The sequence below is a fragment of the Natrix helvetica genome, assembly GCF_964273705.1.
Source record: "Natrix helvetica genome assembly, chromosome: 11".
NCBI lineage: Eukaryota > Metazoa > Chordata > Lepidosauria > Squamata > Natricidae > Natrix > Natrix helvetica.
This window is the reverse complement of record NC_138562.1, coordinates 13140176-13162695: the sequence shown is the minus strand read 5'-3', so window position 1 is coordinate 13162695 and position 22520 is coordinate 13140176. Positions and strand designations below refer to the sequence as shown.

The 22520-nt window shown below is 40.4% G+C and overlaps 1 protein-coding gene across 3 annotated transcripts; it reads left to right on the top strand.

The window, feature by feature from the left end:
• Positions 1–1892: 1892 nt before the first annotated feature.
• CENPI (centromere protein I) lies at positions 1893–20612 on the top strand. 3 transcript variants are annotated; one of them, XM_081964352.1, is made up of 22 exons: positions 1893–2034; positions 3640–3764; positions 4553–4859; positions 6188–6322; positions 6434–6552; positions 6724–6831; positions 7526–7574; positions 7970–8016; positions 8516–8605; positions 9117–9233; positions 9770–9934; positions 10395–10515; positions 11285–11376; positions 12455–12572; positions 12665–12729; positions 13107–13204; positions 13345–13480; positions 14204–14328; positions 16842–16890; positions 17159–17392; positions 19363–19404; positions 19920–20612. In XM_081964352.1, exons 3-22 carry the CDS (start codon positions 4664–4666, stop codon positions 20046–20048), a joined length of 2235 nt encoding a protein of 744 aa, XP_081820478.1. In that variant the 5' UTR covers positions 1893–2034; positions 3640–3764; positions 4553–4663; the 3' UTR covers positions 20049–20612. The 3 variants fall into 3 exon arrangements, with proteins under 3 accessions (XP_081820478.1, XP_081820479.1, XP_081820477.1); XM_081964353.1 differs by having other exon boundaries at positions 1956–2300; positions 4557–4859; XM_081964351.1 differs by having other exon boundaries at positions 1956–2300.
• Positions 20613–22520: the final 1908 nt, after the last annotated feature.

Below are 22520 nucleotides of genomic sequence, written 5' to 3'. Positions count from 1 at the left end.
GTTACTGCAACCGTCATAAATATGAACCAGTTCCAAGCATCTGAATTTTGATCACATGATCATAGGGAATGCTGTAATGGTCGTAAGTGTGGAAAATATTCATGTCACTTTTTAAAGTGCCGTTGTAACTTTGGCCACTAAATGAACTGTTATAAGTCAAGGACTACCTTTAATTCAGAAATAACAGTTCAGAAGAATGGGTGAAAAATTAAGTTTTCTGTCTCTGATGGGAGAGATTAAACAACAGTTTTACTTGGCCTCAGACTGTCCAGCTATTTTGAACTAAAAGTCTCTTTCTCCCCCAATAATCTGGTTGTGTTGGCTGGACAGGAGGAGGAGCTGTTATCCATCATATTTGGAAGGTATCAAGTGGTAGCAGTGATGAAGATCTGTCAGATTGCAATGACCCTAATCTCAATCCATGTGCCAGAGATTAATAGATATCTGTGGAACATCTGGTTGGGAAAAGCTGCTTACAAAAAGTGTCCCTTCCAGCTTCATTTTTCACCTTTTATTCCCCTTTTGCCTCAGAGCTTCCAAGTTCTAAGCTTTTTGGAAGGAGAAAAGAAGGAATGAAAAAGCCAGCATCCTGCATTACCATCGCAAACACATCCGTAGATAATGCCAGTCCAATCCAAACGGCTGGCAAAGAAGTTGAAAAGGTTCCAGACTTTATCTCTTACCGATAACGAACATAAAGATTACTCTTAGTCATGAAATAAAAATATATCTACTTGGGAGACAAATGACAGGTCTAGACAAAAAAAGAAAGAGACATCACACTGGCAAGAAAAGTGAATATTGGCATATCATGATTTTTCCCACTTTTAACATGGCTGCGAAATCTGTAGACAATCAGAAGGCTAACCAAAGGAGAAACTGGGCTTTTGAAAGGTGATACTGCAGAAAATTGGTGAGAATATCTTACAGCACCAAATGCTATTTTTTTAAAAGCACTTAGAATAGATGAATAACACCAGGCTGCTCACTGAAGCACTAATAAGACCTTGATACAGGTAATCCTCAATTTATAACTATAACTGAGCCCAAAATTTCCGCTGCTAAGCAAGACAGTTGTGAAGTGAGTTTTGCTCCATTTTACAACCTTCCTTGCCACTGCTATTAAGTGAACCACTGCACAGTTAAGTGAATTTGCCTTCCCTGTTTGATTTTGCTGGTCAGAAGGTCACAAAAGGTGATCACATGACCCCGGACACCACAACCGTCATAAATACAGGTCAGTTGCCAGATCTCTGAATACTGATGGCATGATCTTCTTGAGGATGCTGCAATGGTTGTAAGTATGAAAAACTGTCAAAAATAATTTTTTTCAGTGCCTTAAACCAGGGGTGTCCAAACTTGGGAACTTCAAGACTTGTGGACTTCAAATCCCAGAATTCCCCAGCTGGCTTTAAGACTTGTGGATTTCAAATCCCAGAATTCCTTGGCTGGGGAATTCTGGGAGTTGAAGTCCACAAGTCTTAAAGTTCCCAAGTTTAAACGAATGGGTGCAAGTGTACTTGAGAAAAATAAGAATAAAATAAGGTATTTAGACGCCATCACTATCGAAGCTTGCAGAAGAATCCAAAGCAGCAATTACTGCTGACACAAACTCGCAGCAACACAACGTCCATCGCGTCACTAAGAGCCAAACGCGACAACAATTTCCAATTATCCATAGTAAATAGTCCAGTGTCGCGCATGCGCCCTTTCCTTCCAGGTTCCGCCCGGCTTTTAGCTCCGAAAACTCGGGTGACGTCATCCTTCTACTCCGGCGTCTGAAATTGACAAGACGAGAAGGAGACGAGAGAAAGAGCGCCTGCGCCTGCTCACGGCAAATCAGCGACGCTCCGGGCCGACGGTGGCAGCCGCCTAAACCAATGGGAAAAGGTTCTGGGCGCGCGGCCCCGCCCCTTCTGGCGTCCGGACGACGAGGTGCGCCTGCGCGTGGGAGGGGCGAAAATATTTTGAAACGGACGGCGGTTAAAGAGAGAAATTGGTCGCGGCGGTTGTTGTGGCAGCGGAGCGGCCTAAGTAAGGCCCTGAGGCGGCAGTAGCCGGAGGGGACGGACGGCAGGCAGGAGCTGATCGAGGAGGGCCCGAGGCCTGGTGAGAAGAAGGAGTAAAGGCGGGAAGACTGGTCGGACCCGGAGGCCCGGTGAAGAGTCGCCCCTGAGGTCTTTTGCACCCGCGACACCTTCCCCCCGGGGGTTGTCTAAGGCAACGCGTCTTCTGCCAGGCCGGTTCCCAGCGTTCAGACGAGACTCTGAGCCGGGAATAACCCTCTGCCCGGTCCTCAGGTAACGTTGGCCCCGGGTTCGATTCAAGGCCTGAGCCGGCTTTGGGGCTGGGCTCCACCCCGGCTGACCTGTTGGATTCTGGGGAGGTGGGATGTGAGGGGGGGGAAGGGTCCTTTAAACTCGCCCACACCGGACTCTTAAACCCCCCCCCAGGGCCGCCTTTACAGCATTGTGGGCCCCCGAGCAAAGCAGTGTACTGGGGCCCCTACGACAACTACTTCCAGGGATAAAAATGTAAATAAGATTAAACATATATTTATTTTCCTGGTACTGCCAACCAATAAATATGTCATAAATAAGTTGCCATATTTATATGATATAAGGTGCATGGAAAGGTTTGCACAGATTAATATGTCAGACTCCTGAATGCGAAACAGCATCCTAACGAAGTAGTACCATGGACTTGTAGGGTGGGCGCAAGGTAATTAACTTGTTCACGCTGGTGTAATGCCGTGATGGCGAACCTTTTCGGCACCGAGTGCCAAAACCACCCTTTTCCCCCCTCTCACTCTTCCAACCTGGTGCCTCTCTAGGTAGAGTGTGACAACTCCCATCATCCAGTTCTTGCCTTGTTGCAGTTTTTTACATTGTATATTATATGTAGATGACATTTCCCCCCCTTCAGGTGTTGCATCTTTTGGTTTGCTGAGGATATTTTTGAAGGGCTTTGGTGGGCTTGTGTGCTAGGAGGATGAGTAACCTCCATCTCATCCTAGGCATCTTTTTTTTTAACTATTACCGTTTGGCAGACAGTACAGGACAATAAAAACAAGGACAAATAGGCTGAAAAACAGCTTCTATCCCAGAGCAATAACTATATTGAATTTTCCAGCATAGTGCAATATTAATGCAATATCAGGGGTTTTCAATTCAATTGTATAAAATGTGAAGGATGTGTGTTTTTGTTTTATTTTTTATAGTTTTTTTATGTATGATATACACTGAAGATGGCATTGTACAAGGTGCAATGACAATAAAAACTAAACCAAAACCTGCCCCTAAAGATAGAAGGAGCTGGGAATCAGCATTAGCAACAGGAAATTTAAAAAGTCCTTGGTGGAATAATTTTTATTTCTATCATATTTCCCTGATAATAATAGTTGCCCACCTTCTGGCTAATAAAATCTCCCTTTGGGTGTATTTAGCTGTGTTTGGCAATGAACTTGTAGTTGTTAATGTTGTCGTATATTGAATATATGGATTGTTTGTGTCTGTACCTATAAAATTATTCTGCAAAGTTTCTTGCTTTGCCTGTACAATTTGGTGATTTGTATTTTTAGATAGACAAGAAAAAGCTGCTTTTGCAAAACTTAAAAGTGCTTTTCTCTTCCAAATTCAGGAGATAGGTCTTTAGCTCTAGTCTACACAGACTCAGGGGCCTGAGTTGCTAGGCAACTTGCTAATCAGGAAGAAGTGAAAGAATTTTGTACTCCAATACCCGGGAAGGACTGGACTAGGGGAAATGTATGTATAATTTAACTTAGAAACTTTATTGTCACTTTGTACACTAATCGGCAGACATTAAAATGAAATTTCGTTGCATGCAGCTCTCAAAGGATCAGCACCTCCAATATACACTACATAAACATGACAAAATAAATAAACAATTATGCATATACTCACATATATGATACAGAGAAATAACACAATCTAGTTCGGATGTATAAATGTACATGGCAAGAAAAATGAATCTTATATAGTATGCTCCAATTTGGTGGTTTAGATGCATTTGTGTTGAGCATTGTTTTCAAATATTTTTATTATAATACTGTTAATTTCTCAGAGCCTTTGAAAAGTGTAGTTGTTTATGAATTGTACAAAATAGATCACGGGTGTCAAATTCATGGCGTCACATTGCTGTCATGTGATGTTTCATGATTATTATTTTTTCCTTTGAGGAGCTGGGGTGAGCGTGACCTGTGTATAATACATCAGCCCACGGGCCGCCAGTTTAACACCCCTGAAATAGATGATACATTGGGACTTGGAGTTACCATAATGCCCCTCCTGGGAATAAGGATCATTATAGGAAGCTGTAGCACTAAGGCTGATACTAGAACAGAATTGTTTATAAATATTGACACTTTATTTTATAACAATAGTATTATACACACACACACACACACACACAGTTCCTGACTGCCTCTAAGAAAAAGAAAACATTTTTATGGAATACATTCCCATAGTTTGATTTCATCATAGCATTGTTGTGAGTTTATAATCCACTTAAGATGGCTTTCTTTCTTTTCCAGGTAGTTCTTTCAATGTGGATGCCACAGTTTAACATGATTGGACACAGCGTTATTTCTGGCAAATGAAAATAATAGGCCCTGTTGGCATTTCTATGTTTGGAATTCAAAAGGATGAAGAGAGGAGTAGCTGCTAAAAAGCAAAAGAAGAATATACCAATTAGTTCAAGTAAACAAACTGGTATATCCACATGGATAGCAAATGGCAGCAAAAGTACCCAGGACCATAAAGACCATGAAATACTTTCCAATGAAGAGACAGACTGCCCCCAGGATCCTCTTGAAGAAGCACTGGTCTTTTTGACAAAAAGTAAGGATAAAAGCAAGGCTAAGCATTTAATGCCCTAAAACAAAGAAAACCCAAGCGTCTAAATAAGATCAGTCAGGTGTCACCCTGGATCAAAAAAGGCAACTATAAATTTGATTATGTATGTGTCATTACTGCCTTTCAGCAGAGCATTGTTTTCAACAGAACAGAATTTTACTGTGTACGTCTTAGTGTAATAGTCATCTGTTTTAATTAATGTTAAAGAGGATGGTTTATTCAAATGCAGTAAAAATGATAAAATATCTAATCTTGGGTTAGATTAGCAATATGTTTATGCCTATGTGGCTGTTTCTAAATACTTTATTTGACAGCACATATAAGAATGCAAATACATTTTTTAAAAAGCCTTAGTATAACATAAGTATTTATACTTTTAATTAGAATGGATATAGTTTTAATGTTCACTCAAAGTCTTGCAAAAAAGAATAGTTGAAATCATTGTGAGATTTTTTTATTGATCATAGTTGTCATAGCATATATTAACACTTTTCCAGGTAAACAACACATTTTTACAAATGATAAAAGTTAATTTTCCAATGGAGGTTCATTTTGTAGGAAATATTTTGGTGGGTTTTTTTTTAACTTTTCGCTCTCACAGGGAGGGACTTCTCCTAGTGCCGTCCACTAGGCAATGCCAACGGGCGGCGCCAAGGAGTAGGGCCTTCTCTGTGATGGGCCCAACCCTCTGGAATGACCTCCCCCCCCCCCGACATTAGAACCACCACCGACTTCCGCTCCTTCCGACAAAAATTGAAGACACACCTGTTCCGATTGGCTGGCCTGGCATAATCATAACTGCTACTTCCTGGCAAACATATTTCTTAACTGGTATTTTAGGGGAATTGTTTTTTAAATTTAATTTTATGGGATATTTGTTGGGGTTTTAAACTATTTACTCAGCTGTACAGTTCTTTTAAACCTTTTTTATCCTCCGTCGTATCTATCTATTTAATAATTTTAATTGTTTAATTTTATAGTTATTTATATGATGTATTTCTGATATGGACTGTACACCGCCCCGAGTCCCTTTCAGGAGAGGGGGCGGTCTATAAGCGCTCAGTAAATAAGTAAATAAATAAATAAATAAATAAACTGCTATTGAGTTAAAATTCCGGTCAATTTTCTATGTGTGTTATTTTTCTTTTGTAAAGTGCCTAAAGTCAATAAACACTTGGATGGCCTCAAAATTGAATGAACTTTGATGGTGATGGTGAAATAAGCAAAGTGGGCAGATTCTCCTATGAGATGCTTGCTGCTCACGAGGATTGCACCTACTTTCATCTCATGTTTTGATTTTTTTTTCTTTCTAGTTAAAGATCGTACTTCCCTGAAAAATGAAGCTTTGCAAAAACACTTATTAAGTGTGGAAAAAATTGCCCAAGAAAGAGGTTTGACGCCGGAAGAAATTGATGCCTTGCTGAATATAGCACTCAGCGGCAAGTTTGGTAAGAAAAGAGAAGAAAAAAGACATCTTTCTCTCTCTTTGTAAAATGTCTTTTCATATTTTACTTGGGTGTTTCAGTACTTAAGCCTTATGAAAAATTAATCTATTCCAGCTGAAGTGATAAACACCCGACTGTTGAAGAACCTGATTCCCATTTCAACAATAACAGAGGAATCAATTGTTTCAGCTGTTTCGTGGCTTTGTGTTGGCAAATGTTCTCGCAATACTCAGGTAAGTTGGCAAGCATGTCCTGATATCTTGGCCCTTAATAACATTTTGACTAGTATGGTGTGTCCTGTTGACATCTGCAGTTCTTTTATATCTCTCTGCGTTGAACACTCATTCCTTACCCTATGATCCACATTCATATCACCTGATCAATTTATGTTTTCTTCCCATTAGGTTCTCTTCTTAAAATGGTTAATTGCAATGTACGATTTGATTGATCATAAAGAAAAGGTTAATGCACTCTATGGGTTCTTCTTCAACTTCTTACAGGATGAAAAATTGGTAAGATAAAAATTAATACGTGTTTTAAAAAAGATTTTCTAGATACTGTGCAATAGAGATGTGCAGCATTTCAGTTTTAGATAGTGTCTATGTTGGTAGGCCAACAAATGTTTTTGTCTTGGGGGTCCAGTGAAGAACTGTGTAAAACCTAACTCCTTACTTGGGTTGTAATTAAAGATACAGTCCTTAGTTGTTCAAAAAAGGAACACAATTATATTATATTTTTACTACTGTAATGGTAGATTAGAAAGGTTTTTTAAAAAAACAAACCAGAGGTACAAAAATACCACCTGGGGCCACCTATTACATGCAGCCATGCTGTTTGTGTCTCCCAGAGTAAGAAATCTAAAGACATGCATCCTTTTCCCATTGGGAGGCTCAGCAAGGAGTGAACAGGCATTTAAAGCATTGCAGATGCTTAAGGCTCCCATTTCAGTTCCTGAAACTCCTAAAATCACTCCCAAATTGGGCCAGCCCTGTCTGTTTTTAGAGTGCTAGCCCAGTCATGTGATTTAGTGCTTGCTGCAACCCTTAAGCTGATGTTTTTAAGGTACTGAAATTCAAATTGTTCAATATAATGCCACTAGTGTATCCTAGGTATAAAAGAAATGCTAACTCCTTATATTGTTTTGGAGAAGTGTAAAGCATAAACTGTGCCCAATTATGTATTTCTTTGATATATTTTTTTCTGTAGTGCCCCTTCGTCTGCCATGTGCTATATTTGCTGACCAAAGGAGAAAATGGTGAGATGATCATTGGAATCAGAATGTGTAATGTGCTTTCAAAATAAAGTATTTTTTCTTGTTTTCTTCCTTAAAGGCTTTGAGCTACTACAGTTATTTTTTAAATTTTCCTTGCTAGCCTATTCGATTGATTTGAATTACCTGCAAATGAGGTTTTTTGTTTTGTTTTTAGAACAGGTGTTCAACTCTTTAGTGTTCCAGTTTATAAGATTATAACCCATAGAATAAGGGAAGCTAGTCAATTTTGCTTGTATATGCTATTCTAGCTTGAGTCTAGTATGTTCATCTCTTAGAAGAAAAGTACCTTTTCCTTTTTATATATAGCCTCGTCAAGACCAGAATATAAAATCTTTAAAAACACCAAATAATTGGACAATGTTTATCTTTCTTCCTAGTAAAACCTTTCCGTGTGCGACGACTCTTAGATTTAAGATCCAAGATGGTGAGTCATTTGAAACCAATGTCATGTGAAGTACAATTTATAAGATTTAAATTCACATCTGTGACGGGATAGCTTTTGTACAGGGTGAAAACTAATCAATATCCAGTATTTATTTCCATTTTTATCTCAGTGTTCAGTTTTTAAGAGATGGTTTTTAAATATAAATATACCAGTACCAAATACATATACTGTACATATTTTAGAAATGTGATATAACAATATAGAAGGATCTAATGTTCTAACAGCTGATTAAGACTTCTCTTGAGAAGTGATGCTCTGCAAACAACGTATATAATCCATAAATAAGAGGGTGCCCACCAAATGCTTATGTCAGTAGAGACTTCTTTATTCGATTCTTCTCTTTTCACAACTGCTCTCACACATAAGGAGCTAGAATAATCCTCCGATTCCTATACTTGTGAGTTATAATAAGAGGACTTTACTTTCATCCTTTTTCAGCAATTAATTTTAGACTGTTTTTGTTTTTATGTTTACTCAGGGATCAGAAGCTCCATTGCAGGCTCTTCTCTTAATGTATAAAAGCTTTGCTCCAAGCATGGTGTCTTCAAATTTGTTCCAAAGCACAAAGGTGAGAGAAAGGATGACTGAATGGAAGGGCTATCCTTTGATTTCTCTATGAGAGGACTATCTTGATGATTGCAGGGCAGAACATATGAAGTGGTGTGCATTTGTGTGTAGTTAGAACCTGTAGACCAGAGAAGAAGAGTGAGCAAACTTGGAAGCAGAAGATGAAAACTCTTCCTATACAATCCTTTCTAAAATAATCTCACATCCTAATACCAAAGACTTGAGTACCATCATATAAATGATTTCTATGAAAATAGAAATCATTGAATTGGAGTTTAATCCACATTGAGTTGAATGGTCTTCTGCCATTCAACTCTTTTAAGTTTTACCCTTCTAAACATTTGAAAAAGAAAGGCTTGCATGTATTTTTAATTCCAGGTGTGAATACGTGGAATTAAATATTAAATTAAATATACGTGGAAATAATACATGCATAGACGTATACGCAGACACACGCTGTTTAACACACTCTTTTTCATCTTGGATAATGGAAACTTTCACTTTCACTACAGATGCGATTTAAGAACTCGGAAAACCTGTGGAAAACTGCCATTGGTAACATAAAGCAACGGATTTATGGCATTTCACCTACATCTCAACCAGTTTTAGCATTTCAGCCCCCAAAGAAAGTAAGTTACTTTAGATTGTTTAAATGCGGTTCCTAGTCTGATTGTGTGTCAATCTTTTCATTGACCTTTTTTGGCAGTTGTTACTTTCTAGACTATTCCTTAGATTGCTCCTCTTTATAATTCACAATCAGTTTCTTTATTATTTGCCAAACCATCTTCCATTACAATAGTAACTGATTTCTTGATGCTTCCATCTTTTTTTCTCTCTTTCTCATCTTTTTTAACATCTACATAGATATTTCGGGGGGGGGCAGCATTCATATTGTTTAATATTTTCTGATTTTACTAATTCAATGGAGTGCGCAAAGGCTCTGAAATTTTCTTTGCTCTGTCTCGGTCCTGCCGTGAATTTCCATATTGAATATAGCGCCCTCCCTCTGTGTGTGTGTGTCTGTGTGTATTTGTGTGTGTGTAAGGATGGGGATGATCCATTAAAGAAATCATATTTAGAAAAGAGTAATTGAGTTGAAAACTCTATTTCATCACGACAGAATTATACCTATGAATTGCTAGGGTTGGATTTCTGCTTTTTGTAGAAATGGACTTCAAAATTGACGATACCTGCGAGTAACAGCAACTCTGATTACTCGGCTCAGAGTTCTACGGCCAATTGTATCGATTTCAATAGTCATCCTGAATTCTTCCCAGTGCAGCATCTTCAGACTTTCTCCCAGCTTTTGGAGAACATCCATTGTTTAGAAGTAAGTGGCTGACATCCAAGGGAACAAAAACAACAAAGGATGGGAGTGCAAGTGCGTGGTTTAGCACCCTGAAGCTTGTTAATATATTACAATAATAAATGCCTGTCTAATATAATGCAAGTCAAAAAATTCTAGAATGGATCACTGTTTTTAAAAGACCTGAAAGTACATGCTAGTTACAATGTACTGTAAAAACATGAACTTCTATTAGGGATTATTATACCTTCCTGATCATTTTGATGTGTATTGTTTTGTCTTAGGCAAGTTTTCTTTTTTAATTCAAGCGAGAGGGGGGACATATTTTCTAAACAGAACTGAAAAAGTAAATACCATTAAGTTACTGTAGCAAAGCAGCTTATGAGTGTTTGTTTAAAAACGATCAAGAAACAAAGTAGCATTAACTCAACCATGTCTACAGTGCGTGTTAGTTGACCATGTCTTCTCCTGATTGCTTTCATAGCTTCCTTCCCAAATAGGCTCAGTGTTAGGAAATCACCTGTTGCTCCACTACGTTAATTGTATCACAGACGATGTCGTTTACCAGAGGATGTACTATTGGCTTGGCCAAACCTTCAGAGAAGGTAGGGGAACTCCTTCTTGTGACTGGTGCCCTCTAAATGAAGATAAATAGCAAGTGGCCCTCCACTTACAACTATTCATTTAGTGACTGTTAGAAGTTACAACAGCAATGAGAAAAGTGACGTATGATCTTTTTTCGCCTTTATGACCGTTGCAGTTTCCCTGTGGTTAAGTGATCAGTATTCAGATGCTTGGCAACTGTCTCGTATTTATGACAGTTTCAGTGTAATGGAGTTATGTGATTAGTTTTGGCGACCTTCTGACAAGCAGATAGGGAAGGCCGATTCATTTAACAACCAAGTTACTAACTTAACAACTGTCGTGATTCGCTTAACTGTGTCAAAAAAGATTGTAAAATGGGGCAAAGCTCACTTAACAAGTGTTTCACTTAGCAACGGCAATTTTGGTCCCAATTGTGGTTGTAAGTTGAGGACTACCTGTATGCTAAAACATACTGTCCAAGGGGTGGTATTCACTTACTTTCCCTGCCGGTTCGCAAACGGGAGCACCTATCCACGCATGCGTTTGGCATTCCACGCATGCGCTTTGGCATGAAAATGTGTCTAAGTAGGACGGCATAGAGCTGGGGCGGGTGAGCGGGCCCACCCGCGATTTTCACAACTGGTTCAGGCAAACCAGTCCAAACCAGCTGAATACCACTTTTGATACTGTTGCTTGCACATATAATGGCTTATTATTTCTCAGAGAGGCAAAAAAGAAAGGATTCTAACCAAACAATTTTTTTTCTCAATTTTCTTATTTATAACACAGAATGCCCTTGGACTAAGATTGAAAACCAGAAATATGAACTGGAATTCAAAGAATTCTTGGACACCGTTTTGGAAGCTGAATGCTTCTTACAGGTTAGTTTAAGCTTTTCCTTTCCATGATTATCAAAAGAATGTTTTTGCCTTTGGCACCACCAGGGTGTGTATTGGAATGGCAGCAGCACGCCATTCCAGCGGGCATAGGATGGGGCACGTAGAGAGCTCAGCACAATTGGGGGCAGTTGGGAAGATTACAATGGATATAGGAAGGTGGGAGACTATGGATAGGCCACTTGTAGCAAAGGCAGGCCAGGTGTCTTATACCAGTTCTGCATTCCAGCCCCCCAGTCCTTTTCCCTGATCTGGCAGTCCTTCTATCCTTAATCAATCCTCCTTTATCTGAGATCTAATCCAAGATGAGAGGCTGGGTTCGGAGGAGAAGGTTCCCCTTGTGGAAATATGCCTAACTAGGTTTTGGATGTGGCATCAGCTGAGATTCCACAGTATCACTCAGTGTTGGTTGGGAGTGAGAGATCCCACCCTATATCCCTATTATGTGGGGTTCTGCAGGATTTGGTAGTCTTTCCACTCTCCGTGTTAAATAGAAGATCCCCAGGAAGCCACTGACATTCGAACTACCACCGACCTCCGTTCCTTCCGGCAAAAGTTAAAGACTCACCTATTTCAATCAGCTGGCCTGGCACTTTCTTAGTTTTACCTCCCGGGGATTTATTCTATTTTAATTGGGTTTGGGGTTTTAATTGTGATGTTTTTAGGATTAGAATATATTTATTTCTTAGTACAGCCTATCTCCCCCTCCAAATGTATCTTAAATGTATTTTATTATTATGACCGATTTTATTGTATTGACTGTACACCGCCCCGAGTCCCTTTCTGGGAGAGGGGCGGTCTAAAAATCTAAGAAATAAAAAATAAATAAATAAATACTGGGTGAGATTATTCATCACCATGGGGAAGGTATCATCATGAAGATACCTCGTCCCATGGCATTGAATAATCTCCATGTTAGGTATCTCCTTCCCTGGCCAACTAACTGATGCCGCGGATGTCTTGTCCCAGAGTGGACAATTAAGAGCCTGCTGCCCAGGAGAAAGTCGGAGAATTTATTTGGAAGAAAATCTGGGTTTCCCTGATAAGAGTTTATGCTTTTCAGGAGGGCTTCTCGTCTTGTGAAGAATTTTTGTACCGAAGCCTGCCCTTCTGGGATGGCTGCTGCTGTAGGTCACAAGTCCTGCAGATGATCAGTTGGATTCCCCTCAGCGGCTTCTCAGGTACATGATGCAGACCCAACCAATCTTGCTCTGTTCTGTAGTCCGGTGCTGCTGGTTTCAAAATTGCTCTTTGTTTGTTTCTTCATTTTCAGAAATGAAACCTTATCTCTGCAAGCCGTTGACACAGCTGTTTTTCACCTCATCACTTTATTTTAAGGTAAATGAAGGGCCCTCTGAATAGACGTTTTGACACAACAAACTTGATTTATATCATACTAAGGAAATAGGCCCTCTGCTCATTTTTCCAAAACGTTAACATTTTTTATCCAAGCTGCAGGAAACAATATTTGGGTTTGCTGATTAATGCAGGGCTACTTATGCCAAAAGAAGTGTGCAGTTTTCTCTTACATACTTTTTTGCAATGAGATAGAATCTTACAAAAATGTCTTGCTCTGTTTCTGTCTTTTGATTCCTGTCTGTCTGCTTGTCTGTCTATCGTCTGTCTATACAATTAGTATATCATAGCATAGTTCCTTAAGACTGAATTGCAGCTATTCAATATGTGTTTTTTATGTCCTTGTTCTTCTTCTATAGTGTAGTGTTCTTGAAAGCCTCAGGGAACTGCTACTGAACTGGCTGAATTGGCACTTCTTGCAAGCAGATATGGCACCTGAGTTACATGCAGGAGTTCTGTAAGTATCATCTTTTTTAAAAGGTGGTCCCATCTGTTTTGCACTATGATTTCCAGCTGGAAGCTGGGAAGAAAAATACTCCTGTACGTAAAAGTCATTTCCAAAGCGAATGTTCCTGTTTGTGTCTCATTCTGCTGCAGGAACACTTCTATTTCAAGCCTGGTTAATTCTATAACAGAACTCATCCACTTTGTTGGCCGGCTTTCAACCATTGCCCTGCACTTGGAGAGCAACTCTGCTTTTTTAATGCACTTCGTTCTGGATTTCTATGAAATAGTATGTAAGCTACTCTCACTGTAACATTGTTCCAAGCATTTAGATAACACACTTAGATAGTATTAGTGAAGAGTTTCTAATAGATGTGTTGGATGTATTCGCTGCCTTGAATAATTTGTAAAAATAATAAAGGCAGGAGATAGATAGATGGATGGATGATAGGGTGATTGATTGATAGATGATAGAAACAGACAGATGGAAAAGGAAGGAAGGAATTTAAAGGATTCAAACCCTTTTGTTCATACAGAACCCCGTTATTTTTTCTTAGAACAATGCTTCTCCAATTTCAGAAAGATTGCAGCCAAGGGAGCCTCAACAAAAAATTTAATCTGTTTAGGACAGCAGTAAAAGCAACTAAGAGATAACAATCAAACTTACAAAAATAATTTGAAGACTTTCAACAAATAAAGTATCTCAAACCTAGTACGTTTGGTATTTAGTGAGGTTTTTTTTAAGATTCACACTATTAAGTAGCTCCAATTGGAACAATCTTCTCCAATAAATCAATTTGGGGGGGGGGGGGACTTCTAAAAGTGTCTATATAGTAGAAAGTCCAATAGTAGCAGCCAATCTCGTTAGCCTATGTTTTTTATATCTATAATAAATCTGTATTGAGCTTTGCGTCCTGATTGGAGCCCGGTGTGAATAGGAGGATGACAAGGATAGGAGACTCTCTCAGTTTTTATATGTAACTACTGTACTGAAATCCCTTGCCTATTCTAGGTATGTGACATGTTTCAGAAGTACCAGGTCCCTTTGCTTGTGATCCCTCCTGCAGGAGTTTTCTATCCAGCACTTCTCAGCATGGATTCTGTCACAGTGGACCAGCTATGCCACATTATGTTCAGGTACTGACAGGGCCTTTCCTTTGTTTTTTCTTCCCTGTGCTATTTTTACCTTTCAAACCATCTTTCAAATCTCTATGGTCCTGGGTAAACCAGTGCAGGTAGTCAGTCCTCAGTGTACGACCGCAGTTGAGCCCAGAATTTATGTTGCGAAGAGAGACATTTGTTAAGGGAGCTTTGCCCCTTTTTACGGCTTTTCTTGCCACATTTGTTAAGTGGACCATTGCAGTTGTTAAATTAGTAGCACGGTTAAGTGAACCTGGTTCCCCTTTGACTTTGCTTCTCAATGGGCATCACCTGACTCTGCAGCCGTTACAAATATGAGTCAGTTGCCAAACATTCAAATTTTGACCATGGGACCACGGGGACGCTGCAACAGTCATAAGTGTGGGAAACAGTCCTAAGTCACTTTTTTTCAGTGCCGTTGTAACTTTGAACGGTCACTAAGCGAACTGCTTTAAGTTGAGGACTTACGTCGGGCTGAGGCTGTGGAACACGGTGTGTTCTGTTCTGATGAAATCCATTTAGTTGTGCAAAGAGAGAATGCCATACATTAACGCATATCGTTTAGCTAATTTAAGCAAAATCCATGAACACGTAGGCTATGAATTATTCTGATGTTTCTTCAGCAGAGGAAGAACATCTGTTGGCTTGTGAGACTAGTCTAGACTTCTGGTCTTGGTATACAGGTAGAGTTCGACTTACAACTGACCGTTCAGTAACCACTTAACATTACAATCCCACAGGCCAAGAGGTCTGGGTATGGTGGGGCAGTGAGAAAAACTGGATCTTCTAGGCATGGTGGGGCAGTGAGATAGTCTGGACCTCCTGGCCTGCGGGAACTTCCTACTCAACAGTGAGCCCTATAGCCACTGTGGCCTCCTAGCCCATGGCAGGTTTTCACATGCTTCCCTCCACCCCTGAGGAACCTCTGTGTAATAATTTCACAATCCCCACATTGCTTAAGAACCAACAAGTGGGAGAGCTGGGATTACAATTGATGACTAAAGTGGCGATGTGGGCATCTCACTTAATGGCCACTTCACTCAACAACAGAAACCTCAGTCCCCATTGTGACCTTAAGTTGAGAGCTACCTGTACAAGTAAGAATTCTGCAAAAGCAGCTTCTGCTTCAGCATTAAATGCAAAAGCACTTCAGAGCCTGAGGTTAAATGCCAATGTGCACAACTTGCATTTTAAATATTGGAGTTGAAAAGAAATTGTTGACTTAGCTTGAAAAGGGTTCTCTGAGACCTATACACTTGTTATTTTATGCCCAGATGTGAAGACATACCTTTTCATTGCCTCATCTTTTCCTTCCGTAAAACATTGTGCCAAGCTCTGCTTTCTTCGGCCAAGAAACCCAAGCTCAAATTTGATAAAAAAGATAGTTATAAAAATGAATTCCCAGTTGATGACTTATTTCTCTTAAACCTACTGTTGCCTTGGTTACTCGCTTTCATGCTTTTTTCCCCACAAAGAGTGACTGAAAGGGACAAGAGTCGTCCTCAGACAGTGATTTCATACGCGTGTGTAAGCCATCTCTCCAGCCACCCTGTGAAATGAAGAGTCAACTTTTTCCATATTAAATAGCGCTTCACAAACATCACACCCATCAAATCCGACATGATTTGATGGGCAGATAACTGTCATAAAATTACAAGAATCGTCTTGGTGACGATTAAATCGTTGGAACTCCAGTTTTAATTGTGTAGAACATAGTGATGTTAATTGGGGACACAATGCCCCGTTTGCTGGTGGTCAACAAAGGACTGAGTCATTGGGGTCAACTGTGAATCTGGATTTGTTTTTGCAAGGCTCATGTTGTTGTTTTTCAGCAGTTTGGATTCTAGTACTTGGCGTCTTGAGAATTCACCAGTTGCTGAATACTATGTTAGGATTCTTTACGTTAGTTTTCTCCCCTCAAAACCTGCAGATTGTCCACCCGGAAAGAAGCAGTCGGGGAGTTATGCTGAAAATTATATTCATTATATAGAGTTTGGGCTTACTATTGGGGGATTTCCAGTTTTTATGGTGACTGAACGACATACTATTGTTCCTCTATATGATTACCTCCTGCCTTCTGCATTAGATGCATAGCCTGTTGGGTTTCATGGTTGTCTACAACCTCGAGTTACAACCATTCATTTAGTTGCAATGGCCCTGACCTAACGACCATTGCAGCCTCCCCATGGTCACAATGATCAAAATTCAGACGCTTGGCAACTGGTTCATATTTATGACAGGTTGCAGTGGCCTGGAGTTATCGGATCACCTTTTGTGACCACCTGACAAGCAAAGACCCTTAACAGCCGTGTTACTAACTTAACAACTTTCCATAAAGCCGGACACGAAAGATGTCTTGATGCCTAAAATGTTGGGATTGGGGACCAGCGATGCAAGTAGCCAAGAAATCAGCTATCTTTCTTAGCTTTTGCTTACGGGTTGGAATTTTAGCAGTCCTGTTTGGAGTTTCAAGAAAAATAGTCAAAGCCTCTTCTTTGTTTCTATTTTAGGTATCGGACCAATTTGATAGCTGCAAAAAAATTCCTACAATCCAAAAAGGTACAATAAAATAAGACCCAGTGCCTGCTACGTCATTGCCATAATATAGTAATTAGCTTCTCTCTCTCTTACCTTTCAAATTTGTTTTCCAAAGTTACTGTACCTGTTCAAAGATTCCATTTATTTTTCTGACTTTGCCTGAGAAAGCAATTTTTGCCTTTGGTCTTTTCATAAGATCTGGGTCTGGTATTCTGCAAGTAATGCAAACGGTTGCTTTTAGGAAGGTTGAAAGAGCTATTGCAAACCTTATCTTCCTTGATCCTCTCAGGCATCGCTGCAGATTAAGTTTAACAGCCAGATTTGCCAAGAATACAATCAATATATAACAAGCATGGTTGGATGCTTATGGACCTCAAACGTCTTCCAGATGGACTCCCACCCTCAGGGGATTTATATGGAGCCTGGAGTGCTGGAGAAGACCTCGGTGCAGGAATACAGAAAGGCCTTGAACATAGTGTACCATCCGGCCTTTACAGGTTACGCTATACTCTTTGTGCAGCAGGTAAATGGAGGTTTTATCTCCGAGGACCTATTTTGTCAAAGTTTGTTCACTGAATATACTTAAATCTTTGTTGTGTCCTTCACTAGTCTTTATTGTGTCCTGTTTTATTCATTGGTATAGTGTGGTTCAACTGCAACTATGCTATAAAATCTCTAGCTTTCATGTACTTCTCAAGAATGAGTTTGAGACACTCTCTCTCTCTCTCCCTCTCTCTCTCTCTCTCTCTCTCTCTCTCTCTCTCTCTCTCTCTCATTTTTATAGCAATGGTTAAAGAAATTTAAACGTGCTAAAGATTTCTCCATGGAGGTGCCCTGCTTCCCTCCGAGACTCATGTTTCCTTTTCTTTTTGCTAACTAGTAAGAAACAGAATTAGGGGCTAATGAATATTTATAGAAACGGGCATCATTTTTAGTCAAGGCATCAAAATCGTTACCTTGTTTTCCTACATAACAGATTAATTATGCTAATTTGTCCATGCTGACATGAACAGTGATCTCACATCAATCTAACGGCTCTTAATATATAGGACCAGCCATTATTTAGGGAGAAAAGAAGGTAGGAAAAAATGTCACAATGTTGGTTTACCTCCACTGGGGGAGCCTCACATCTCCAGGAGACAAACCGCAGCAATTCCTTTCAAAGAGTTCGACATAGTTCACCTCAGAGCAATTTTTGTTTTGTTTTGCTGAAGAACATTATTTTCATTCCTGTCTGTCGAAGTCTGTGTTTCTAGCTCCCCGTGGTATATACAATACATCAGGGCTCTGCAGTGAGATCTCATATCCTAGGAGCACTATAGAAAACAAACAATTTGATCCTTCTGTCTAAGTGCTTTGGTGAAAGCAGATTTGTCATGAATAAGCATTCCCCTTCAATCGCTAAAGACAAAGCAGCCCTTTGGGGAAATCTTTGGCAATTGCTAGCTTCAATGACTGGTAGGCATGTTCAGTTTTCTGGCGAGATAGAAACTGCCTTATGCCGATAATGACCAATACGGATTTAATAAATCACTATAATATGAAATAGAGATTATCCTGAAAAAGAGATGGAGGAATAAGGTGAGGAGCCCTCTTGAAGGCAGAAATAGCGAGAAGCTTATTGCAGAGAATTAAATGTCCCCAGCAATTAAGTCCATTACAATTCAGTTTATAGTGGAACGGCAATAGCTTCACTGCAGTAAGAGCTATCTCTTCTGTAAGTGGCCTAGATTTATTTATTTTTTTAACGCACTGAACTTCCTCATGTTGAACTCAAGGAGATCCAGGTATATTCTGAAATCAATGTAATACAGAGGTGTCAAACTCAAGGCCCGGGATCTGGATCTGGCCTCCGGGGTGCTTAGACCTGGCCTGCGGGGCTGCCCTGGAAACAGCGAAGGATCAGCCCGCTGTGCCTCTTCCAGCGAAAATGGAGCTCTGTTTTCACTGGCAGGGGGTTGCAGGAGGCCATCGCAGCCGAAAACAGAGTTCGCAAGGGCCAATGGTGGCACTTCCAAGCTCCATTTTCACTGGCGGAGGGTTGCAGGTGGCCATTGCAACTGAAACGGAACTTGGGAACCCGTTTTCGCTGGCAGAGTGCTCAGGCCACCATAGGCACCCCCGATACGAGTGACATTGAGCTGGTCACGCCCATCTGGCCCTCCAAGGTCAAACACAACCCTGATGCGGCCCTCAATGAAATTGAGTTTGACAACCCTGGTCTAATACAAGCCAACTGATATAGGACCATTGTAAAATCCCAAAGTTTGCATTACTGTATCCTAATTTCATGACGTGGCTTAGAGATACACCTGATTTTATTTTTAGAACTCCCAAAGCATCCTTATGGTACCTTTTGTCCTTTAGCACTATCATACTATTCTCGGAAAGGGCATGTTTTGATGTAGTTTCTAGGCCATATTAACCAATAACTTCCTTAAATAGCTGTTCCAGGCTCAAAAAAAATTGTTTTAATTGTCCTTTTCTTTTCAGATACAATCAGAACACAAAATTCCAGATATCAAGCTAATTCAGGTAAAAAAAGTCATACGTTTTGAAAAGGACTAAATTTCTTGGGAGGTTTGCTATATTGTAACCAGTTGGGCATTGCTTCTGAGAATAAAATTGTAGAATGATAAATGACTCCACACGGCTAGGTGCGAGTTACAAAATATTAGTACTTCTAGGCTCATTATTTTGTAAATTGATCTGGCAATTAAGAGGCTGCAGAGAAAATGAGTGTATATTGTATGGCAAAAGAGAGCAGGGTAGGGATCCAGATGGGGAGGTCTCACCTCACAATCAGGAGGCTGCGAGTTTGATCCTAGGTAACGGCAGATTTTTCTCTCTCTGAGCGCAACGTGTTATTATTCTCTGCTGCAAACTCCATGTGGGTGTCAGGAAGGGCATCCGGCTAGTAAACACTCAAACTCCATTCAGTCACCCTGACTCCACCCTGATGCAAGGGATTATAGGGTCATTAAAAATTGTATGGCAAAGAAGAATTTCTGTACCTGAAGACGTAAACTACTCTAATGCTTTATCTGCAGGGGAGGAGATGGGATTGGTACTTGGAATATTTGTACTCCCAAGAATTACGAGGGTTGAAAGTCTTCATTGAAAGTAGCATCCGTCGTGTATTTCGACCTTCTCAAACAAAACCAGGCAACCTCCAGTAAATGGGTATTGAAGATTGACTCTTGTGAATGGATTTCTTCCCGCCTTCTCCTGTCGAAGGTAATCTTGGATTCTAATGGACTCCTGTTTCTAGAGAGAGGGATCCTTTCAGTGCATCAGTATTGATATCCATACAGATATTTCTTGGTAACGATAATGGCACACCTTCAGATTTTTGCCCAGCTGGTCTTTGTGACATTAAACCTTTCCTCTTTGGGTAAAGGGCTCTTTGGCCTTGAGAGTACAAGCTTACTCTCACGAAAGAAATAGAGCATGCCTAATTCCCGTTGCTAACTTTTTGCTTTGTTTTGGAATCAAGCAACTCGATTCAATTCATTATTGGAAACATTCAAGCAAATTACAGCAGGATTTTCCAGCCATTGACCATTTTGGGGCAGCTAAATTATCATCTTTCACTGATAAACTGCACAGCCATCGCAATGGACTGAACAATAGGCTAATGCAGGGTTTTTTTTCTGATTTGTAGATAAATTGTAAATAATTGTATAAATGTATTTATGCATAAAATGCTCTGTAATATAAATTAAACAGTGTTTTGGCTTTGGTTTGTTGCAGTGAAACCTCAATTGTATGGATTTTGGTTTTCTGAATATGTGGTGGGTGAAATTCTGTTGCGGTTTGTGCATATGACATCATTTGTATGAAGACTTTCTGAAAAAGATACAAATCGAAGTTTCTCAGTCTGATGTACTCCTATTCTTAACCAAGGTCTTTGTTTTTGGTTTATTTACTTTTAAACCAGCTAATGCAACAAAGTCTTCAATTTCTTCATCATCAGCAAAAGTCTCTTTAACTTTTCAAACCAATTATTTTCTCATCCTGTCTACTGTCTGGAACGAACATAAAAAGCAAAGGGACATCCTTGCTTTGACTTCTTCTGTATTTCACATGGTTTCATTAAATCACTATTAATAATATGCACCTTCTAAGGTATATATATTGATTTAATCCTTTGAATAAAATTCTCCCAAAAGTCCATGTCCTTCCAAAACTGTAAGCATAAAAGACCAATTCAAATTGTTAAAAGTTTTTTCTGCATCCAGAAAAATCTGTGCCACTTGCATCTCATTATGTTGTTCCAGATGCTCTATTACTATGATGGTGAACCTGTGGCACAGGTGGCACAGAGAACCCCCTCTGCAGGCACGTCAGCAGTTGCCCCAGCCCAGCTCCACCACGCAGGCAGGCGTGCCTCCCACCAGCCAGCTGGTCTTTGGGTCTCTGCTGTGCATGTTTAGGGGGCATGCATGGGGGCGCATGCGCAGGGAATGCTCACATTTTGGGGCTTCATGCAGTGCCCCCACGCCCCATTTTGGCTTCCAGGTTGGTTCAGGCCTTCCAGGCCCAAAACGGGGGCATGGGGAGGGGAAGTGCATGCTGCCCTCGACACCCCATTTGGGGCCTGGAAAGCCACCTGCATCAACCTGGAAGCCAAAAATGGGTGGGGGACGCATGCGTGGGATGCGTAGGGGGTTGCATATGCGTTGCATTATGGGGGCGGGGAGGGGCGTGTTTGCGGCACAAAACTACGAAAAGGTTAGCCATCACTGCTCTTATTATATTCAATATAATTCTCACATTATCTCTAAATTGTCTTTTGGTAAAAACTCACATTGACCATCATGAGTAAAATCCTGTAAAATCATTATAAGCCAACATTGATGTAAATACTTTGGTCAAATTAAGTTTGGCAATAAAGCAGTATTAGCCTATTTCCAAGATTCTGGCATAGCAGATCCCAGCAAAATAGAATTCATCGCTCTTGTCAGCCTTCAAAACTTTTGTAGTGTGAACTTTGCATTCCATCAGGCTGTGTTTTGGTATTCTATGGTGCTTTCTCTATTTTGATATTTTTATGGCTTCTGAGATTTCAAATATCGTTATATTTTGTTTCATATTCATAAAATTTGTTTCTAGATTGTGAAAGCTTTGGTAAATGCTCTCTACATGGGGCTCCCCTTGAGGTGCACCCGGAGACTGCAGTTGGTCCAGAATGCAGCCGCGCGGGTAATTATGGGGAGATCGAGGTTCTCCCATATAACACCTATCCTGCGCGAGCTGCACTGGCTTCCTGTGGTCTACTGGGTGCGCTTCAAGGTACTGGTTACCACCTTCAAAGCGCTCCATGGCACAGGGCCTAGTTACCTGCGGGATCGCGTCCTGCCCCATACATCCCTGCGACCCGTCCACTCACACAGAGAGGGACTACTCCGGGTGCCGTCCTCCAGAGAGTGCCAGAGGGCAGCGCCCAGAAGTAGGGCCTTCTCTGTAGTGGGCCCCACCCTTTGGAATGACCTCCCCCCAGACATCAGAACTACAACCGACCTTCGCTCCTTCCGTATGAAGCTGAAAACCTACCTGTTTCGACTAGCTGACCTGGCATAACTCTACAACCTCCCCAGCCCAGGGCATTTTTAATTGTAATTTTAGTTTTTAAGGGTTAATTTCACTGG